General features: G+C 39.5%; 1 protein-coding gene across 2 annotated transcripts in view; it reads left to right on the top strand.

Annotated features, from left to right (window-relative positions):
• FMN2 (formin 2) overlaps window positions 1-23488 on the top strand; it is a 269775-nt gene that overhangs the window by 51644 nt on the left and 194643 nt on the right. For both annotated transcript variants that reach the window (XM_054576717.1, XM_054576716.1), the window contains exons 3-4: window positions 4503-4650; window positions 14397-14452. In XM_054576717.1, coding sequence (XP_054432692.1) covers window positions 4503-4650; window positions 14397-14452 — 204 coding nt within the window. The remainder of the gene's footprint in view (window positions 1-4502; window positions 4651-14396; window positions 14453-23488) is intronic.

Here is a 23488-nt window from a genome sequence, read left to right as displayed (position 1 = left end):
TGTGATAATTTTTTACCCAACTGATTTGATCAGTATTTGGATTAATAGTATTTATAGTGTGATTAATAACATCGCCTATAAAGATAATCAGAAATAGGAGTTATACTCTTTTGATCCCTGTCTTTACTTTCTGTGGGAGTAGCTCAAGTGTTATACAATATTTGCATACATTCTTTCATCAGGATCCAACAGAAAGATTTGAGAAAAGTCGTAATAAAAACTGCTTCCCCTCTAACCTGACTGCTTTATTTTGTTCCCTGTAATTCTGCGATTGTGTGTTCACTTAAGTTCACTTCAGTTGCTAATGGGAGGACATTCTTGTGATGCAATGGAGTCAGAGACACAAGAAATTTTGAGAAGTTGCCCTATCTGTTCAACTAGTACAAACTTATAAAGACACCTTTTCAGGTGGTTTTCTAAACATGCCCTGTGGAATTGCTTTTTCATTGGCTTCCACCTGGTGCACTGGAACATACTGTGAGTGGCTGTAGCCTCCTTAGAAATGAAAGGCATGGTGTGTGTTAGTGTCTTCCGGAAGACCGCCGGTTCTCTGGAAGATATTCTCCGTGTTTCCAGGCTGAAAATTGTTTCTCTCTGCCTTTGCCTTTTAACGCCTGTGGCTTCTCCATGGGACAGTAGCAGTCCCATGTCTCATGACAAACCTGAACCATCACACCGATTTGTCATGTGATCGGAGACTGACCACGCGTGTAGCTGTTGCCCAGCTCAAGAAATAAAACATTGACAGCCCCTTAGAAAAGTCCTCTCACTCCCATCCCTTGCTGCCAGAGGCGACTAATGTCTTGACTTGTATGGTAATCACAACCCACCCTTCCTTATGATTTTACTGTGTTAGTACCGGTCCTAAAACACTGCAATTTTACCTGCCTTGGAACTTGGATAGAAATACCCGGCAGTATGTGATTCTTGTGTCTGTGTCTTTTGACTACATTAAATTTGTGCAAAATTGCAGTTTCTTTTTATTTTTGTGTATTTTTCCCTTTGTGTGAAGAGTTCATATTTTATCTGGCTATTCTGTTTATGAACATATCTGCTTTTTCTTTTGAGTGATTGCAAAAAATACCATTATGGATATTTGTATGTTTCTGTTGATGAACATGTGTACACATTTCTGTTGGGTGTATATCTGGGGAGAGAATTGCTGGGTAATAGGGGTATATTAGGGTTTATGAGATGGGGCTAATTGCTTTTTCAAAGTGGTTTTACAAATTTGAAATCCCCTCTGCAGTATATGAGAGTTCCCATTGCTCTGCATTCTGTGGCAACTTGGGTATTGTCACTCTTTAATTGTTTTTTTAAAATTATTATTTTAACCATTCTGGTTGATGTGTATGGTGATGTCACTGTGTTTTTAATTCTCTTTCTCTGATTATTAATGTTGCTGGTAACTTTCTCATATGTTTATTTATGTATCCTCCTTTGACGTTTCTTGCTCATTTTTGCACGAGTCGATTGTATTTTTCTTAGTGATTGTAGCAACTCTTTATTATGGATTTCTTTGTCAGTTAAGCTTTTACTTTGTTCATGGTGCCTTTTGAGAATGATGTCTAATGCAGTGCAAATGATCAGTCTTTTTCTCTATGGCTCGTGTATTGGGTGTTGTGCTAAAGAAGTCTTTGCTCTTCCATACGCAACAAGATAGTGTCCAATATTGTCATCCCGAAGCTTTGTTGTTTTGCCTTTTTATATAGATCTATAATAGTACTAGAGAGCAGTTTTATGTATGTGAAATAAAGGTCATATTTCATTATCTGTCCCTACAGGTGAGAGTCTGGTGTGTGGGTCTTTATTACACTGTGCATTTGTGTATCATTACCCAACAATTAGAGCGCTTCATTAGTATGTGTTGTAGTAAGTCGTAATATCTGGGATAGTAAGTGTTTTTACTTTGGATTTTTAAAAGATTATCCTGGCCATTTTAGGCACTTTCAGTATAAGTTTTGGAATCAGTTTGCCCTATCCAACTATAATGCACACTTGGGACGTTGATTAGATTTGTCAAAGGAAACAAAACTGAAGTGGAGTATAAAATAGAGCCAGGAATGTGGCTAAATCACAAATATATATCCCAGAACCCTAAAACCTGGGGCAGCTGGGCCATATACTTATTTCAGATTTTCTAACTGCCAAAACCAAAAGCAAACACAAGGGTCCGTAAGACTTTTAACAGCACAAATAAACTCAGGATACCATCCACCTGTTAAATTCTTCAGATGAAGCTTTTAAGTCCTAAAGTCAGAAATAAATTAAGCTTCAGACCCTTCCTACCAAAAATACTGTGTCACCGGCGGCCGGCTGTCAGCAGTCTCCTTCCCGAGGCCCTTGCTAGTAGCCTTTCTTCCAGGCCCCTCCCAGCCGAGCAGCGACCCGCTGAAGCAGTTGCAGGCCAGGATGAGCAGCGGCTGGGGGAGAGCCCTCTGCTGGTGGCCGTGGCTTTGCTCTAGCGGTAGATTTCAGGGTTTACGTGAAGAAATGGATGAACTGCAAGCGTTTAGGAGATTTTTCAAAAACAATTTTCCCCCTCAGGCAAACTGTTGGCATTTGACGAGATATTGAACTTCCTGGAATGTCTGGGATGCAGTTGCTATATTTTACTGCTCGAATAGAGGTTCACTGGCCTCTGAGCTGGGGCAGTTCTGAGAGCTTACTAGGAAGTAGGAAACCTGAACCAAGATTTATTCCCGTGAGTGTGAACATCCCCTCTCCATTCACTGATGAGCTGTAGGAATAGCAAAAGGAAGGGCAACAGTTCTCTCGGAGCGTAATTGTGATTTTGTTTTATTACATAGTCCAATGGGCTGTGGAATATTCTCGCATATAGCACTGTCAGAAATATGTTAGCCTGAAATACCTTATGGTGATAACTGGACCCTTCTCTTGGCTATAAAAATCTCAATGAAGAGCTCTTAGAATGCCTAACTGTGAACGTTAGTATTTTCTAATGGGCCCTCTAAAATAAAGTATTTGCATATTGTGGCTCTGAGTTATTGGGGGGAATTATTATTTATAACTCAGTTATAAAGATGAGAAAGTATTTGTTGAAAGCAATGTGTTTTTTTTTTTTCCTTTTTCTTTTGTGGTCTATTCATGCCACTTTTAAGTTGGGATTTTAAATCTTCCTATTTGACTTTGTAGAAAGCCTGTGTTTGTTTTCTTTAATAGGAATAAATTATCTACTTGAAACAGACCTTCAGAATTTAAGGGAGTGGAGTATTGCCGTGGGAAACACATCCCTGTTTGAACTGAGATATAAAGCTCTGATTTGATTTGTTGAGAGACAACTTTTATTGACCTTGACTCTTGTAGTTCTTCACTACTCGCTGGGTGTCTGTTATCAAATCCTAAAGAGAACCGGGGGATACAGGGTATGGCAACTGACGGCAAGGAGCTTATGCACACCACTCAGGAAGATAACAGATGCCTCCCTGAAATGCTAATATATGTTTATTATTCAAATGCTTAACATGTTAACCAACAATGCAACAGAGAAAAAGGCATCTGCGGACAGTCGAGGAAGTGCTGCAGGGCATTTCAAAACGCGGTAACAGCCAGCAGGCAGGCCAGGAACCCTGTTGCTCTCACAGCGTTCCAAAAGGAGAGCGTGCATCCTATAATTAACCGTGCTATTTACTCTGAAATCTGAACGAGCAGTTTCTAAGGTGTTTATAGGGCCTCAAAGCGACCTCCTCCGTGAGATTTACACTTGGCCCCTTGGCAGTAGGTGTAGCTGCGAGCCTTCTCATTCTGTCCAGATTCCGCTGGTCTGCAGCTGCGGGGAACTTTCTTTGCCAGGAGATCCCTGTCCAGTTCTTTCAGTCTTGGCAGCTTCGTATTCTTTTTCATGGTTTCCCTCCCAAACAGTTCCCAGTCTGGACCCAACATAAGCTGGTCTCCTGGGCCTTTTGTGTTGAGGGCAAGGAAGCTGTTAGGTCCTGTGATGCCCAAGGACAGCTTGTCCTTTGACTTGGCCTCAAGTGTTTAGACAGATTTTAAAGGGACATCATAGTCAAATGTGTTAAAGACGCTGGACCAAGAAGTTCTCCTGTTAAATGTCTGGATATTCTGGTTTTGTAATTCCCTGTGGGCCCACGTGGCATCTCGACATCCAAAGAAACTTACATTTTACTATAAAAAAGAAATTGAGACAAGCGCAGTTAAGAACATGAATGACTGTGTGAGAGAATGTATGTTATGACTCTGTATTGAATAGGATAAAATGCTGTTTTAATGTTTTTTTATATATGTGTATATAGACGTGGGCAAGAGTAGGTGTACATTTGTAATACTAATAAATAACACAATAATTAGTAACACAAGAATAAACTCCATTTCATGTACTCACAGCTGTAAACCACCTTTGTATACAGACGTCCCACGTGCATACGTATGTTAGAAATGATGTTACAATATGTATAAATCAAGGTGACGTCATTTTTGTGATTGAATTAATAGCTCTCAACTTTTTTTATTTTTAAATATAGCAAGATCAACTTTATACCTGGGCTGCGGTTAGTCAACCCCCACACTCACTGGATTACACAGAGGGGCAGTTTCCCAGGCGAGTCCCATCGGTTTGGCCCCCATCGGACCTTCCTGATGAAGAGCGCAGACCCAAGGACGAGGCAGCAGGTAGGCTCCCCCACGCCCACCCCAGGGACAGGGACGTCGGGACAGCGCGTGAGGGAGTGCTCACCGGGCAGTGAGCTTGCATTTCTCTGCAAGGTGCTTCTTAGATTATAATCTGCAGATAACAGGGAAACCCCCCGGGGAGGCTTGTTAACAGAGAATCCTTCCTCAGTGTTGGCCTGGTGGATCGTAGCTCCTGACGTCTGCAGCACGTGACAGACAGGATGTAGGCGATGCTCTTTCCCGTAGGGATCGGAGTGTCATCGCACACAGTACAGCCGATGGAGGCTAAGATATGCTTCCTTAATGCAGAGATCTTCAGAGATGAGGGGATTCTAACTTAACCCCTGGAAACAAAGGTAGCACATAAGGGCACATTCAGATTTAAAAAGAAAAGCACAGAACTAAACGTATGGATCCCTTTAAATACACTATTCTTTTTGTTTATGTTAAAAATTAATTCCTGGTAGGAAGTAGCCAGGTGTGGACGTACAGACGTGCATACATAATGAGGTTTCAGGCAATGATGGAGCACATGTAGAGCAGCAGAGTTGAAAAACTCGTATCCCAGGAGGATGCTGTCGGCGTGATGACGTTGTAGTGCAGCCAGCGCGTCAGCCACGTGTGTGGGGTGATGCTGGTGGAAGCAAACCTGCTGCGCTGCCGGTCGTATCAAAGTACAGCGCATACAGTTATGTCCAGTACATAGTACTTGATAATAATAAATAGCTATGCTGCTGGTTTATGTATTTACTACTACACGATTTGTCATTACTTCATTTAATTATTTAATTTGTTTTCTATTAATCTTATTGGGGTAGCACACATATTTCAGGTGTACAGTTTTATAACAAATCTGTAGAGTCCATTGTGTGCTCGCCGCCTGAAGTCTAGTCGCCTTTTGTTACCATGCATCTGACCCCTTTATGCACTTTGTCCTCTTCCCACCCCGTTCGCCTCTGGTAACCACCATTCTATTGTCTGTATCTATGCGTTTGGCTTTTGAAAAAAATTTTTTATTTTGTTAGTTTTTGTTTTATATCCCACACATGGATGGAATCATACAGTTTTTGTTCTTTTTGGCCTGACTTATTTCACTTAGCGTAATAGTCTCAAGATCTATCCAGGCTGTCGCAAGTGAGAACATACCACCATTTTACTGGCTGAGTGGCATTCCATGGTATATATGCACTACATCTTTATCCAGTCATCCACTGAAGTATGTTTGGGTTGTTTCCGTCATTTTGGCTATTATAAATAATGCTTCATTGAACATAGGGGGACATATAACTTTATATGAATTAGTATCCTCAAATTTTGGGGTAGGTACCTAAAAGAGGGATTGCTAGCTCTTACGGTAGGCCTGGAAAGTTCTCATCAATTATTATTTTAAGTAGGTTCTCAGTTCTCCCTGTTTTCTCCTTTTGGTATGCCTACTATTCTTAGGTGGCTCTTTCTAAGGTAGTGAGGTGGTTCTCATAGTGTTTTTTTTTTACATTTTTGGCTCTGTTAGTCCTCTCCCTTCTTCTTCTTGAGTCATTTCTAAGTTTCTGACTTCAAGTTCTCTAGTTATCTCTTGCATTTGGACTTCTTTATTCCTAGGGCTCCCTAATGCATCCCTCATGGAATTTATTGAGTTCTTCAGCTCCAGAATTTGTTTCTTTTTTATCCTTTCAGTATCTTTGTTTAAGTACTCTCTATGTTCATTAATTTTCATCCCCAAGCTCTTTGAATTGCCTTTCTGAGTTTCCTTATATTCTATACATCCTTGTGTTTCTTTATAACTGCAGTTTTGAATTCTCTGTCGTCTAAGTTCATCATCCGTGACTTTGGTTTCTAGAGACTTGATTTTATTTCTGTGTTCCAAAGTTACCTCGGTTGTTCATGGTATTTGACGGATTGTTTACTTGTCTGTGCATCTGAGATACCGACTTCTTGTGCATCTACTGTTTTGCTCTTAATGATTCAGCAGGTTGATAGGTAGGGTACTTTCTTTTGCTTTTCATTAGATAGTGTCATAGCGCATTTGTAAATTTTCTCTTACCTGTGCTCATTGTGCCTCTGGGTTTGTGGTGGAGCTGCATCACTTTGGTCAGGGAAAGTGCCACATACCCCTTGGGATGACTGGCGTCCCCTTTGACCAGCTGACCTTGATTATGGAGCACCAGCACTGTGGTGGTGGAATTTGGTGCAGGGTGGAGAACTGCTTTTGCAGCTCCCAGAGCTACCTCCTTTCCCTGCCATGGCTTTGACTTGACTCGGCAGTTCGAGCTGTGTTTTGGGCAGAGGAGGCAAGACTGCCTTCTGTGGCTCCACCCCTTCCTGTAATGGCCGCTGATGGCACTGGTGGCTGTTTACAGCTTCCCAGCCAGCTCTGCCGGGTTCTGCCAGGATCGAGAGGTGGGAGGGGAGATCCGGTTTCCAGCAGTGAAACTGCTTCAGCCCCCCTTATGCTCCAGACTATAGGGGGAGGGCTGCAGCTCAGCTTCTGTCCCACTACCAGCGTCACTAGTGCCCAGGTAGGCTCAGAAACCCACCGGTGGCCACCATCCCTGTTCTTACCCTACTTCTCTGCTTGTTCCAATAGGCCCTCCTTCAGATGTCCTGATGTGCGGATCTTCCTGACATGCTTGTATGTTGAATGAGGGATCCTTTGTTAAGTTATAGTTGTCTGACTTGTAAATTTATGGGGAGAAACAATGGAGCCTTCTCAGTTGGACATGATGCTGATGCCACTTGTCATTATTTATGCACTTTTTTTCTACTTATAAAAGAAAATCTTTGCTGTGAAGCGGTATGCTGTGTTACACTGGCAGCAGCCTCATACATCTCGTGTTTCCCGTGTCTCTTGATTGCGTCATTTTCTCTTGTACCTGATTTAATCTTGTGTTGTTTGGTACGATGACATGGTGTACAGGCTCGTAACCTACAAGTAGCAGCAGGCTGTACCATAGCGCCTGGGGGTGTAGTAGGCTATGCCATCTAGCTTTGTGTAAGTGCATGCTGAGGTAGCACATCAATGAAATCACCTAACCACACATTTCTCAGAATGTGTCCTTGTTGTTAAGTGACACGTGACTGTAGTAGAATCAATCAATTTTATTGAGCGTTCTTTTAATAGTGCTTCCTATCTTATGTTTTACATCATTAGTTAGGGTGATACTTTCATTCTTCTCTTCCCTAGGGTGTCTATTTTTCTCAACTTTTCTAACTGAAACATTTATATTATTGTTTAAAATTTTAGAGCATTTTAGAGTCCTGTGCACTTTAAAAACACCTATGAAGTTGTTTTTGAAAGTTCATTAGGGATAATTTGAATTTTAGTTTGGTAAATGATGGTAGCTAGAATTAATACCAAGAAGCTTGTAATCTAATTTTTATCATTATTTGATGTAGTTTGCCAGAGCAAATAATTTTAATATAATAACTTGTCTCCTTTCAAAATATGCATTCTTGAAGAGGATAATGGAGGTAAGTCAAAATAACTTAATGTAGTGACTTGTCTTACTCCGACTGATGTGTTACCAGCTGCAGTGGCCATAGAGCGTCCTTTGGTCCAAGCCACCTACTGGCACTTTCTGAGACTTCCCTGCTGTGGCCACAGGGAGTGTCCTCATTCTGGGGGCGACACCACTGTGCAGCCGGTCATAAGAGTGAGAACGTTTGTAAGAGAGTGAAAAACTGATGTAGAGTCTGCTGCTCTTTTAAGAAATATGTCCATTGCGAACGTTGATAACATATCAGACTACTACTTGGCACACTCTCATGTAGTGACATCATGATTAAAACTACTATTTGCGACAGGTAAATTTCAATGTTAAAGTATGGATTTTTTTCAAAGAGGAAAAACTTGTGGCTCTACTTTAGAAAATTGAGAGCTTTCCTTTTTGCTTTTTTTTTGGTCTTCTGGCTCGTCCTAATATTGTGCGCTATTTCACATGTCCAGCTAATTCAGGTTTGTGGTGCTGCTTGTCCTGCTTTTCTTGTTGATCTCGCTCTAGTTCTTCCATGATTCCTTCTGTGGAAGAGGCTTTTCTTCTCCTTCATATGTTGACTGAGATTCAACCCTCCTCTGTGCGAATCTGAAGTGCAGAGGCCCAGGAGAAGCCTGTGGTCCTCCCACCAGGGAGCGGCAGACGGGCTGCAGGCCCCTGTGCGTCTTTCCTTCCCATCCTGGCTCCCTGCACAACTGGCGTGGTCTCCACAGAGGAGCCTGAGGTGCTGACACTCACCTTTTGTAGGACATAGAACACCGCCTGGAAGGCTAAGGCCGACTGGAAAGGACATTAAGGCGCAACACGCTACAAAAATTGGTTGCAGAAGCATTCACAAGAAGATACCTTTTTCATTTATCTTATTTCCTCTTAATCTTTTTTCTCTCTATTTATCTTTATTTGTACAATGCAACCCTACCCCCATGATCGTCCTTTTTCCTGGAGTCTCCTGGCATTTTGTTAATATATCTATTATTTGAATTATTATGTATTGTGATTTCTCTGTTTATACATATCTGCCATCTTCATAGACTCCCAACATTTCAACACCTTTGGACACATAGTATATACTTAAACATTTGAGTGAATAAATGAAGATTTTTTGAAAAAAAAAGACCTGAGTTATAAAATATCTACCCCACACATGAATACCAACATTTTAGGGAGAGTGCATACTGAAACATCCTATTGAACATTTTAGAGGCTCAGTACCAAGTTTCAAAGATTACTCAAAAAATTTACACAAAATCAAAGAGAAGATTAACTTTAGTTTTCAAATTTATGGAGAACAAGAGCAAGATGTCTAGATATGAATAAGGACTTGATTATTCTTGTTGCATCTTTGGGAAATACCTTTTATCTTTCTTTGACAATATAAATGGCCAATAGGGGGAACATAGGAATGATTTTTAGAAAGACAATTTAGGCACAGAAAAGTCTGGAGAAAAATATATGGAAGGAGAGATGGTCGAAGCATGGCAGAATCTTTTTGTGTAAAAATTCTAAAAAGTATATTTATATGCTGGCTGAAAGAACTGTAACCCAACTTTGCTCCCAAAAAAGATTTGAGCTGCTCATAAATATCTAAGGTATGGAAAGGATTGTAAATGAAAATAGATCAAAAGGAAAGGAATTGAGGCTGGAACAACAAAAAGAAGCTGAGGTAAGCTAGCACATTGAGATGCATTTCAGAAGGACCTGCAGTTTTCAAAGGTAGTTGGAAATATACCCCTCAGATTTAACGAATAGAATGAAGTGGGAACAATTAATTCTATATCATTTCCTGTATCTGTGAGATTAAAAGCAACAGTCTCTCAGAGAAGCACTTTTCTGGCTTCTAATATTCAAAAGGAGTGTTTCTAATGGGTCCTAAGAGAGCTTCCGTGCAGTGTAGTGCAAATACAGTATCATCAGCTCATTTCCAGGTTTAGTCCAACTACTGTAACACATTCAACTGAGGTCATGCAGATTTTACACGAGGGGTCGCAGGAGAGTTTGATAGCCTCTCTTTATGAGCGTCTCCCTTGACCAAGAGGTAACCGTGCTAGAAAGGCTTGACTGTGTCTCCTATAGGTCACTCTCGATTTTCTTTTTCTTTTTTTTTTTTGTAAAATCTGCTTGCATTTCCCGCTTACATATGCAAGCTAAAGCATGTGTGTAGATTTTTTTGGTTGACAATGAGGGGCAGATCTAGACTATTAAATAATCGATAAGCAGACCATAAGGTTGGACCCTTTTAGGAAAATTGCACGTTTAACCCTATCTTCATTTGTGGAAGGACATGGTATGCTAGAAATAAAAACATCTACCATTTATTAGGCAGCTAATCATAAGTCATGCTGTTTAAATGAATTTCAATGAATTATCTTTGAATTAAATTGACTAGATTTAAAACCAAATTGATGTATACCATTAAAGAAGCTTTAATTTAATAAGGTTATAGATAAGTGCATTTTAACTGAAAATGTGAGTGTTAGAAACTGCCTAATTCATTTTTAGAAGGACTACTTTGTGTATGTTAAAGGGTCTATTTGATTTATTTTTCAGTCAGAGCAGAGGGGCATATCTAATTTTTTTGTTCTCCTCTCTCTGCAAATATATATAATTCACCCGTGAGTTTTGTTTTATAAGCCATAAGTGGCTTATTCTGTGATGATAGATCATTTCTAAAATGTATTTGGAATTGCAAGAAGACCAGATTTTAGATTATGCTTAGATTTTGTGAGCTAACTTTAACAAAATGGAGCACTTAACATTTTTGTCAGGAATGTTCTTTCCCTACTCTGCTTCAAAGTAATGTTTTCTAAAAAACAGTGGAGTTTCTCATTCTTAAGAAGAGTGAGTAGAGCTGGCACTTTTAAATGTACCCTTGAGAGAGTTCTCACTGGTTCCATTTAAAAGCAACCACCCCAGTCGATGAATATTTAATGAGGATAGTCTGTCAGTTCCAGAACTGAGTAGAAGGCAGTCCCCCAAAGCGCCCTGGGTCTGGGGACAGCAGTGTTGGTCACAAGTGCCACAGAGTTGGTGTGAGGGGCGATCTAAGGATATTCGACCCAAGTGGATTTCTCAACACACCTGCCAAGTGACCTCAGACTTGAGCCAGCTCGGAAGCCAGCAAGTCCTCAGAAAACTAAAACTAGATACTGTATGATCCAGCAATTCCACTTCTGGGTACTTATCCAAGGAAAACGAGACCACTAATTTGAAAAGATATACACACCCCTATGTTCATTGCAGCCTTATTTACTGTAGCCAACATATGGAGACACACTATGTGTTTATCACAGACGAATGGATAAGGGTGTGCTACATATGCATAACGGAATATTATGCAGCAGTGAGAAAGAATGAAATCTTGCCATTTGCAACAACATGGATAGATCTAGAGGGTACTATGCTAAATGAAATAAGTCAGGCAGAGAAAGACAAGTGCCGTAAGGTTTCACTCACGTGTGGAAAGCAAAACAAAACAACACAAACAAATAAAGCAGGAACAGACCCATAGATACAGAGACCAAAGGGGCAGTTAGCAGAAGGGAGAGAATGGGGGCATGGTGGAAAGGGGAATTCAGTCAATAATATTGTGATAAACTTTCGTAGTGACAGGTGATTACTAGAATTAGCGGGGTGGTCACATGTGAAATACATAAATGTTTGATGACTATATGGTACACCTGAAACTAATATAACTAGTATAAGATCCATACCAACTGCTCTTAAAGAAAAAATAAAAAATTGTAAATACTGAAATACGGACAGAGAAAGAGAAGACAGAACAGAAGCCAGCTGACTTGCCACATGCTGTCTTTCTGCCCCCGCCGCCGCCGCTGGCCTCCCCCACGCTTCTCCTTACCTTTGCTCTTTCCGATGCCTGCCTTCTCTTGCTCCTTCTCACTTTTATTCTCTATTATTTTCCTTCTCCTTAACATTCATTTTTCTTTCTGCTCCTAGTTCTCTTTCATTGTCCCTTGATTTTTAGGACAGTTATTCTGCGCATCCCACCCATCTTTAATTCTAGACCCTCCACAACTTCTCTAATTCATCTTAAGAGTTTGAAGAGATTATTTTGGTAAATTTTTCTTAGATGATGTAACACGCTGATTCAAAGAAATAAAAAGTTTAGTGAAAGGGATAGGGATGGGAGAATTAATTCAGATCGCCATTGAATGTAACAGAGGGAGACCGAGAGTTTACGTGTAGTGTTCAGAATGTTGACTGATACGTCTTGGTAGTTCACTGTTGTGGAAAACACACTCTTATTTACCATCAGAGCCCAGAAGATGGCTTTTGGGGCAGGTAACCCTGTCTAGGACTATAGAAAAAAGCCAGGAAATGCGTGCATTTGTAATGTGAAAAGCTGTTCATGTTCTACCAGTTCTGTCTAAATAGCAAAATGAGTTAGAGAATTTTCTTCATCAATTCAAAGCTCCAGGATCTTATCTTGGGTCTATTGTACTTGTGGTTGGTGGTGACTAAGAGAAGAAAACAAAAGTGTTCAGAAGTTTGCTTTAATATTAACTTTTGCCTAGCTATGTTAAAGATATTTATTCAAAATTGGCTAACTCGGGTGTTATGGTCAGAGTATAGATTTGTGAGTATAAGAGAGAATTCCATTTTGATTAACTCAGTGGGACGTAGTATTTGCCTGGGAAAGTAGTATTTTAAGGCCACTTGTTAATACACTATCATCACAGTGACATCTGTTGGTGACTAATTCATGCTATTCTCAATGATTTTTTTAAGATTTACCACAAGCCGAGGTGTAGGAGGTAGCTAGTGGCAAAGTGGCATCTATGTTGCCTGTTACCAAATTCTTTCCCTCTCCTTCTGGCTCAAGTTGCCCCCTCTTCATGGTGGCACCTGCTTTCATGGTTGGATCATTCTTTTGATCACTTCTTTTATTCCCTCCTGCAATTACTCATGCTGTAAACACTGACTGTGTGCCAGGTGCTGTTCTAGACGCTGGGAATACAATGAGGAAGAAAGTGTCCCTACTTTAAAAAGAAAATCCTGGACTTCTCTATCCCTTTGGTCTTTCAGCATGAAGTATTGGCTGTCTCATAAACTCCAAAATGATGGGCTAAAGGATCAAAATCCCTTATTACTCGGTGCCTCTTGATGACAGTGCTCATTATTCCTCACTGAAATCAGAAGGTCATTTGTCAATAATCAGATAAGCCATTTGAGATCCCATCCTTCACGACTGGTGAGCTGGGTTCTGTCATGGTGCACACTTAAGCTAAGTGAATAATATAAAAAATGAATGTCTTAGCAGACATTTTCTGACACAAAATACAAACTAGCAGTTGAGAAAAGTAATTATGATTGCTGTGACAAGAAAGTCATAGGCCTATTCTAATTTTAAAAGTAACTAATGACATGAGTGTTGGTCATTATATACAAGGTCTGTCCAGAAGGTATCCAGTCATGCACTATGAAAAATAGACATTTATTGAAGACGATACAAGATACACAAGCAGTGTACATAGGACAGTGATGCCTCGGTCCCCTTCAGAGTGGGACCTCACACAGTTCTCCCAAGTCACCATCAGCTGCCCTGTCGTGTTTTCCTGAATTTTGTTGATGGTCTGAAATCTCTTCCCTTTCTAAGGTGATTTTAGTTTTGGCAAAAGTCAGAAGTCACAGGGTGCCAAATCTGGGCTGTTGGGGGGCTGAGTCACCTGGGTGATTTGATGTGTTGCCAAAAAACTCTGTATAAGATGCATGGACGAGTGCATTGTTGTAATGAAGCTGCCAATCACCAGGTGCCCGTAGCCGCGGCCTTCTGAGTCATTCAAATAGTTTCTGCAGAGGAATTTTCAAACTTACTGCAAAATTTCAAGATGCAGATTTGTTGCTCTACTCGCTCAGTCAGTTTGAATGTGATGGCCACACACTACACATGCTCACTCAATGGTATCTACCACCCCCACTGACTAGTACAGTGAAGTTGTCATTGTTCACACATGCGCATTCCAGTCCACTCTCCTCAGCTGCCAGGTTACATAAATGTCATGCAAACTATTCTCATTATACTAACAATGGCTGGACTTTTCCTGGACAGACCTCATATATGTTTTATATACTGAAAAACAGTCCTATACTCATTATATATATAAAAGTTTAATTAGAAGATAAACAAGGTGTTTATGTACTTATGGTTAAAGATTTTAGTTTGTTTTGCTTTCTGATTGAAGGAAGGGGAAAATTTCTTCTTTAATATGTTGACTGTCTTCTTCCTTTCCAACCTAGAATCTCAATCTGCTGTTTCGGAAACTCTGAAAAGTTGTTCAGACACTGTTGAGCAGGTAAGAAGATCTTATTAGGGTGTCCAGTCCCTTTCTCTCTTACTTGTTTTAAAATTGTGACAGACCCTGGTTTATTTTCCTACCTGCCCAGCCAGCTAGGCCACCCTTGCTTGGTTCACCAAGTCTGCCCAGGGATTCAGCCTGGGGAAAAGGGATGTTTTCTTCCAGGTAGACTTTGCAAAGAAAATCAGCCTTGCAGTGGAACTGAGAATAAGCCTTTCAGAAGCTGCATCAATCTATATCCAGCCAGAGAGCGGGGGTCTACAATAGGTGGCCCTGGCAGGTCACCGTGGCCCCTCCAGGAAATGTCATGTGGGGAGGGGCTTGGCCAAACTCAGTCACATGGATGTGATTGAAAAAAATATCTGTCAGAGGTTTCCTAAAATCAGTTAATATTCTTATGTTGTTTTGGTGTATGAAACATTAGCTAGTGTCTGTTTAATTTTCATGGAAACTTTTTTCTGTTACTAAAAAGCCAAATTTTATGTCTTTTGTTGTGTACTGAGAAGATCTTATTATTAAAAAAATAAAACTTCAAGAAAGGAAATGCTTGTATGGAATGATAACTGTGAATTGTGAATAGCAATTGCTCTTTTGGACATAAAACCATTTAAAAACTTATTTATATACTCTTCCAACTACGCTTTTGAAAATAAGGTAGGATGAGAAATTATGAAGTAATTACTAAGTAAGTACAGTGTTCTCTGGAGTGTGGTCTAGTGGGAAACGAGAAGACTCATAGCTGGGTTCCAGGATTAGTTCTGTATCTCATTAGTGTGCACAACATACACAGGCTATTCGGGCATAGTGTTCTTCTCTGTAAAATTAAAGAATTTGATGATTTTTGAGAATTTTTCCAAGTATAAAATGATTTCCCTTTTTTAAAAAAAGCAGTTGTGAACCACACATGAAAGTTGTGCTCCCCCTGGTGGACAAACAGAATATAACATCAGTCTGGAACTTCATTTTATAATTCACTCGTGCTTTTCAAAAACCAAGTTGGCTATTAATGTAAGAATAAAGATATTCGTAAGGATAGTGTAATAAAACAGGTTTTCCCAGTTTCTTTTTCTTTCTCATTTTTGTCAGAGCTGGGACCTCCCTCACGCTGGGGTGTGGTGGACTCAGCTGATGGTTACTCGATTGACCTTGTAGTGATTAGCCAATGTAAGATGAAGAAAGATAAAAAGAGGTAAAGAGAAAAAGTCAGAAATAATAAAGAAAAATAATGCCCTCAAAATATTCTCTATTTTATTTTTCAGCTTAGAAAATTGAGGCGGGGGGGAGCACACAACTAAGTTGGGTTTCAGATACCACATTAGGTGTTTCTAAATTGATGTTTCCAAGGCATATATTACTGAATTCTTTGGTATACAAGGTCTGTCCAGGAAGTATCCAGCCATATACTATGAAAAATAGAGACATTTACTGAAGAAGATACAGGGTACAAGAAACACTGTACATAGGACAATGACCCCTCAGTTCCCTTCAAAGTAGGCTCCTTGGGACCTCACACAGTTCTCCCAGTCGCCATCAGCTACCCCATCATATTTTCCTAACTCTCATTGACAGCCTGAAATCTCTTCCCTTTCAAAGGTGATTTGAGTTTTGGGAAAAGCCAGAAGTCACAGGGCACCAAATCTGGGCTGTAGGGGGCCAAGTCACCTGGGTGATTTGATGTTTCATCAAAAAAACTCTGTACGAATCTTGATGCATGAGCAAGCACATTGTTGTGATGAGGCTGCCAATCAACAGCTGACCAGAGCTTCAGCCTTCTGATTCATTCGAATAGTTTCTGCAGAGGAATGTTCAAGCTCAACACAAAATTTGATGCAGATTCATTGCTCTACTCGCTCAGTCATTTTGAAAGCAATGGCCACACAGTACCCATGCTCACTCAGTGGCACCCACCGCCCCCACTGACCAGTGCAGCGAAGTCGTTGTTGTTCATGCGTGCATATTCCAGTCCACTCTCCTTGGCTGCCAGGTTACATTAATGTCGCGCAAACTGCTCTCGTTATGTTGACAATGGTTGGACTTTTTCCAGACAGACCGTGTATATGATAGTGCCAAAGAAAACCTGGACAAGTAATCTGTACTATCAATAAGGATTAAAAAACATAACATTGCTCTATAAATTAAAATTACAACTGTAAAACAATAACTATATATATATATATATATCTCCATGTGTATAAAATTGTAGTGACTTTCTATTTTTCTTGAGCTATAAACCACGGTAAAATATATTGTAATAAGCAGAAAACTTGATGAGGGAGTGATTTGAAAACATATGATGTTACAGCTTAGAAACTCAAGGGTCAAATCTATTGATCTAAGTGTCATACCTTCATCTGTTCTTCTTGCCACTGAAGTGTCTAGAAGCCAGGAAATACAGTTAACTAACTGAGGGGTAAAAAGTTTGTAAGCAATTGAGAATAAGCACTCAACAATGTCATTATTTACTTTTGGAATTATTGACCCTTTGTCATAAGTTTATTTTATGGACCGGTTCTTTCTTAGGTGATATGTGTATGCTTTGTGAGAGTCTAAAGTAACCGGCCATAAAAGTGATACAGGAAACTAGAATTGATTACCAATCTTCTGTATATCTATTTTTATTATATTTTACAATTCTTGTTACAATTCTTTAAGGTAACTATTATAATATATATTTACCTGATAAAGGAAATCATGTTTCTAGAAGTTAACTTGCTTAAGGTCACAAAATAGATAAAGGGTAAGAGGGAGGACTTGATCGTAGCTGTTTGGATTTATACCTGTTGTTTTCTCCACTGTGATAAAAAACTATACTTTCACATGGAGAATTGTCCTATGGCTCTTTAATCCTGTCTCATGCCAAAACCATCAGGTGGATGAGAAGTTTATTTTAAAATTATATTGCATTTAAACTATACCATTTATAAGAATCAGGTGTCCAGAAACATTTTAGAGGCAAAGAGACTCATTAAGTCCCTTAGACATTTTTAACTTTTACTATACTTCGGTATGCTTCACTACCGTTTTAAAAATAAAATTAGAATTTTATTTGCCACGCAATTCTCCTTGCTTTTTCTCCTCTAAGCCACTAGATGGCAGTTCTGTATCTCTGTAAATCACCCCTGCAGAGGGAATGAAGGGGTTTGAGCCGCTCTGCTCCGCGCGGACGGTGGATGCAGAGGTTTCCTGGTCCCTCCGAGGCTGCCCGCCTCGTTTTTCTAGGTAGTGATGCTGAATCCCCGGGGCTGCTCAGTCGGCGGGAAGGCGCCCTCTAAGTTTTTCTTCAGCTGTGAGCTCAGGCACCTGCTCTCTCCATCCGAGCACACTGGAATGCACTGAATGAGTTTTGACTCGTACTCTTTCCCTGTAGTTAATAATTCTGAGAGCTCTCTATCCCTAGAAAAAACACATGACTCAGAAAGCCTTTGCTCAGCTACGAGGAGGAGAAGCCTGTGGGGCTGCCAGGGAGTCTGATGCTTAAAGCAAACGCAGCTGGCGGACCCGAGAGCAGGAACCGGCGCTGCCCCTGGAGTGCTTGGTGGACGGCCCCGTGGAACTAGGAAGTTGTAAAACTGCATTCTTTAGACCTCACTTGCTGATCATTTTCATTTCAAGTAATGTGCTCTGAAAATCTGCTGTCCAAAGAATTATTTTATGAAACTGAAATAGGACTGTCTTTCCACTGAGTTTTTTATTCTTTGGTATTTGAAATACGATTTAAACTGGAAATACCTTTCCGTTCTACAATGTATTAATAGCCAAATATCGTTTATATTTTCTCTAATTACACTTGCTTCTCATTCAAGATTAACATATGGTAGAAAAAGTGGTTGCTACTCAGTTTTACAATTTTTTTGCATTTGAAATGATATGTAAAATGTGTGTTGTATTTTCCTAAAACTCTTGATATTTTATCTAATGCAAATGGACTAGTTGGTAGGTAAATAGAGTAGAATTTTATCTTGAAATACACTAGCTTTGGGTAAGAAGTAGTAATATATCAGGCAATTGAAAGTTGGATCTCTAGACGTTATGAAGTTTATTAATTGTGAATAGCCATGTTCATTACAAGGTGCTGGATAATAAAAAGAAATACAGCAGTATCAGCCCTCTTGCCCCATATGTTGTATAGTGCATATGCAAATAAATTATGAAAGGTCAGAAAAATGTTTAAGATTTGAGATAACTGGCAGAATCCTACCTTAGTCCGGTTTTAATTTTCTCTGAAGTTAGCTTAAAACTCTTCCCTTAGGATCCTGCTCTAATCAGTCTTCCTGAGTTCCCGCAGTGTCCAATTTGCTTGCAAACTTAGCTGAGAAATTGAGTATTCTTTTCCATTGGTCCTCCATAAAGTATCTGTTACAGTGCTCTTCAAACAATGATCACTCAATGTAATTTATTATTAGTTTCAGAAACATCTTCATTTAGCAACAGGTGAAGGGGACATGTGAATAGTTTGGAGTCATGCTGTCAATGGTGCATGTGAGGCAGGGCTGGGCGTGACATTTGTTTGGAGGATAAGACATTTTAAATTTCAAGGAAAAAGTAGGGTAATCAAATAGCAATGATATGTGTCAGTTATACCTCAATTAAAAAAAAAGAAAAAACTGAGCAATGAAAACTAAGCCATCACAAAATGGAAGTGTGTTGATGAGAGAGAAGAACTGGAAAATCATTCGTGCAGCAATGAGAGACTGAAGATAGAAAGCTTGACGAGCTCTGTGAGTATTTAGACAGAGGACAGTGGACCAGGAGGCTCATGGCAGTTACTACAGGTTTGGTAACCTATACCCGCCCCCCCCAAAAAAAAAATCCAAGGAGGGAACAGAAAAAGACGGGGTCAGGAGAAAGCATAGAATTATCGAAGCCAGGGGAGGAGAGGGTTTTAAGAAGGAAGGGGAGACTGCGAGTCTCACTTCTGCCGCGAGGACCGTGGTGAGAGTGAATCTGGTGGTAAGGACCGTGGGCGGTGACCGCGAGAGTAGGGACGTTCCCGCCGACTGAATGGGGTCAAAGGTGGCCCCCACTCTAGCCCTTGGGGACACGTTCCTCATTCATTCCATTTCATTTTTCCCAAGTTTTGTCCTTTATGAAGTTTTTTATGATGTTAGAGAACAGGTGAAAAACTAAGCCATATATCCACAGATCATTAATGAAAGTAAAAGTGTAATAAAATAGTGTTCCCCTTGCACGGATTGGGACAATTAAGGAATATATTGCTTTAAAGTACAGTACAGAATCTTGCCACACTTTAGTTCAAATAACTAAGGAGAAAATTGAGAAGATATGAGGGAACCAAAAAGGCTGCTCGTTTCCATTTTGGGAGGACTCTTTGCCCCCAGACACATTGTTTATTACTTCCATTGTGGTTATTTGCTAATGAAAGCTGACTCGAACCATCAGTCAAATGATCAATTACTATGATGTTGGAAAAGAGGTGTTGAAAATAATACAGGCAATGCTGATTTCTAACTTATCCTGCCCACCTTCACCTCCTATTTCTGGTCTATGCCATGAAGGGACCAGAAGAGATTTGTCATATTCCTTCCAGTTCAAAATTACTACAATTTCAATCATTCTCATCTGTTTCTTGTAAGGATTCTAGAGATGCTATTTTAAGTCTCTTTGTGTGAGACACTTTCTTTCCCCCACAATATGTTCTACTTTAAAGAACCCTAGGTAAGTTACTTAACACTTACCATATTTTCTGATAGTCCCTTCTTTCTTGAAATTCCCTTTCCAACTTGAAATTGATTATCTTTATATTTGTGCATAATCTTATTTAAAATCTGGATTTCTTTTCCTTTAGGATCATATATAGAACGTGTTGGATTAACAAAAAATCTGGAATGCCATTGGTCCTAAAACGCCAGAACGTTTTAGAATTCAAAATATGGCAAATAGAGAATTTATATGTTTCTGTGAAGAATAGGATTCATATTTTACAAACATCTAGAGGTATCCTAACTTGCCAGTAATGTAGCCTTAGAATTTAGCAGAACTTGAAAATTTGTATAGGGTAGAAAATTAATTACATCTCTCATTAGCATTTACAAAATAAATCCTCACAGGGTTAACTTACCAATAAGTGGTTTTTATATTCTAGGCTCTGAAAGTATCTTGCTTACATAATATAAAAGTTTCAAAGATGAACAAATTAACTTTTCAGCAAAAGCTTTCCTTGAGTGTATCTTGGCTCCTTTTCTGAATTTTCGCCTTAATGTTATGGCAATGTTTTCTTTTCCTAGGAGTCAGATAATCTTGTATTTAGAAAAATATTTTTGGTGAACATTTTATTTTTTAATGGCAACTTGTATTTTGTGAAATGCAAATGTTCAAACAATTTATGAGAACTAACCGTCACCACCCACATATAAGATTATCCAGGAATGGAGGAATTTTGGCTGACTTATTGTATATATTGTTCAGCCAAAGTGGATGGCAGCCTCTACCACTTATAATGATTTAGAGGTTTGAAGTAATACTTTTAAATACAAATAATATTAAAATTGGCAATATATAAAGTATATTATATTCTGTGTTGACTAACTATAATAGATTTATGTCTCCTCCATTTATAAGGATGTGCCCATTATATAAATTCTGTACAAAATCACAAAGATCACATTTTTCCTTTTCTCCTTTCAAAAATTCATTTAATTTTTAATAGTGCAAATCACTAGCATGGGGTAAACTCACACAATTACTGGAAATTCTGAGTCTTTTTGAACAGTATAGAAGAAAACAAAACTACATTTCTCTAATGTTAAGTCCTTTGAGAATCTGATAGGCATCTGTCCGGTTGTACCCTGAAGGGATGGAAGATTAAATACCAGGCACAGGCCACAGGGAACCAGGCTCCCAACCTGAGGTCTTTCCGTGGACGACAGAGTGCCTGGCAGGCTCTTCAAGATTAAATCTGGGCTCTGTCTGTGGGTGGGCCCTCGGGGAAGATGTTTGCTTAAATGGCCAGAGAACAGCATTTTTTTCTTGGTATTTACCATGTCAAGTTTTTATAAACCTCTGAAAACAATTACATATAACCTGTGTAGAAATCAGCTCTTGCTGTTGACAAGAGAGGCAGCGTCCTCTAGAGAGCTCTACAGATAAGGTCCCTGGGACTGTAAATTGGTGCTCTCTGAGAGCCAGCCAGCCCTTTGTGGGATGGCCCTGGATAAGGAAGGCCAGATAAGATTCCTTAAAGGCTCTTAGCTGCATTCAGAACCCAAAATCCTACATACATTTGGCTGTCCTGTAAAACTTGATGGCCAGCCTTACTTCACAGGCTAGTCAGTTAAGATTTGAGATGAACTTAAATGCTGTTTTTCCCTGGAATGGAAAAGGCAGATTTTAACATTGATTTAGGGCTGCAATTTTGCAGGTAAAGATAGTCTTAGATAGGAATAAAGATTTTAGCAAATTGAATTTTTGTTCTCTCTCTAGTCAGAATAATGCAAGAAGCAAATAGTCTTACCTCAACTTTTTTCCTGTTTTTGATAAAGAATAATTGTCTCTATAAAAACAATTCTCTCTATAAAAGCTCCAGCCTTTTGCCTTTGCAGTCTGTTTATTATCATCTTCATGAATTCTTTGACTTTACCACCTTCTTGGTATCACAAGGCTAGTATTGCCATCCTTATTATACATTCAGCTTTGGAATTTCATTTTCTTATCTGTGTCCTCTGCCATTTCTTAGTTCTAGTTCTTACTGTATCTTGCATTTGAAAACCAACGAAGCTTATGGAATATGTCAGTTCTTTATGTTCTCAGCTTTTTATTATCTAAGTGCCCCCAGTTATCACTTTGTTCAAAAAATTAAGTGAAATACACAACAATATACTCTAATAAATTGACCACTTATAAAATTAGGTGCAACTCCAAATTCCTCTCCATTTAACACGGTCTGTTATTTTCTCCTATGGTTTACCTTGGGGCAGCGTCAGTTTATCGATTTGTGGATGTTTTGAATTACATGATACAAATTCAATGAAAGGTGAAATTGTTAATCTTGCAGAAGTTGTAGAATTACCTGAAGTCAGGGGAGCTGTTGCTAGAGCACCTCCATCCCATGAAAACTGATGAATGAGCACCTGACAGAGTTAATTTGGTAAGGACTATGATATGGCAGCTATATTAAAAATTAACTTGCATATTAAAGAATTATCAGAGGTCCCTGGGGAAATTGATGAAGTTCTCAAATGCTACACAAATTGACCATTTTGTCATAAAAGATGTCATATATCATGGCATTATATACTTTTGTCAGAAAACCTGCACCAATGAAAGTTAACATGAGTCACTTTAACCCTAACAATTTGTTCTGGCTTACCATTATAATAAACTTTTCAGAATAAAGTGTTGTAGTTGCTTTTTAATTTTATTTTAGGGAAAAAGAATTTCCCACGATTTTTAAGAACTTCTATTTGCATTTATTTTATGCTGCATTTATTACTAGGCTGTTTTTTGTTTCCTCATTTAAAAAAAAGATTAAAAAAAATTTTTTTTAGAGCGAGGGGAAGGGAGGGAGGGAGAAAGAGAGGGAGAGAAGCATTGATGGGTTGCCTCTCATCTGCCCCAGCTGGTACCAAACCCACAACCCAGGCATGTGCCTAACTGGGAATTGAACTGGAGCCCTTTCACTTTGCAGGATCATGCCCAACCAACTGAGCCAGAGTGGTCAAGGCTGTTTCTTATTTTTATTGGGATGGATTTTTCTTCTGTCCAGTCTCCTCTTCTGGTTTAGAAACAGTCTGTTTTTTTTGCGGTAAGGATCATCTCAATGTTGCAAGGGCAGCTTTTGTGTGGGCTTAGCTGACCTTAAGTGCTGTAAGTCTGGCAGTGCATGTTGGGGCTTTTGTTTCCTTGGATGTGCTCAGTGACCAGAGAATCTACGTTTTACTCCTTAGGTTCAGCATTACCCTCTGCAGTTTTAAACACATGCAGCAAAAACTTAGCACTCTTTTTGGGCAATTGATCCTGTGTGCAGCTTGCGCACCCCTATCAGTTCCACCGTTGCAAAAATGGAATGGCATACTT

Source organism: Pteronotus mesoamericanus, unplaced genomic scaffold, assembly GCF_021234165.1.
Source record: "Pteronotus mesoamericanus isolate MK-2021 breed Mesoamerican mustached bat unplaced genomic scaffold, CSHL_Meso_final contig_347, whole genome shotgun sequence".
In the NCBI taxonomy this organism is placed as follows: domain Eukaryota; kingdom Metazoa; phylum Chordata; class Mammalia; order Chiroptera; family Mormoopidae; genus Pteronotus; species Pteronotus mesoamericanus.
The sequence above is the reverse complement of the archived record's forward strand: the minus strand, read 5'-3'. Positions and strand labels throughout refer to the sequence as shown.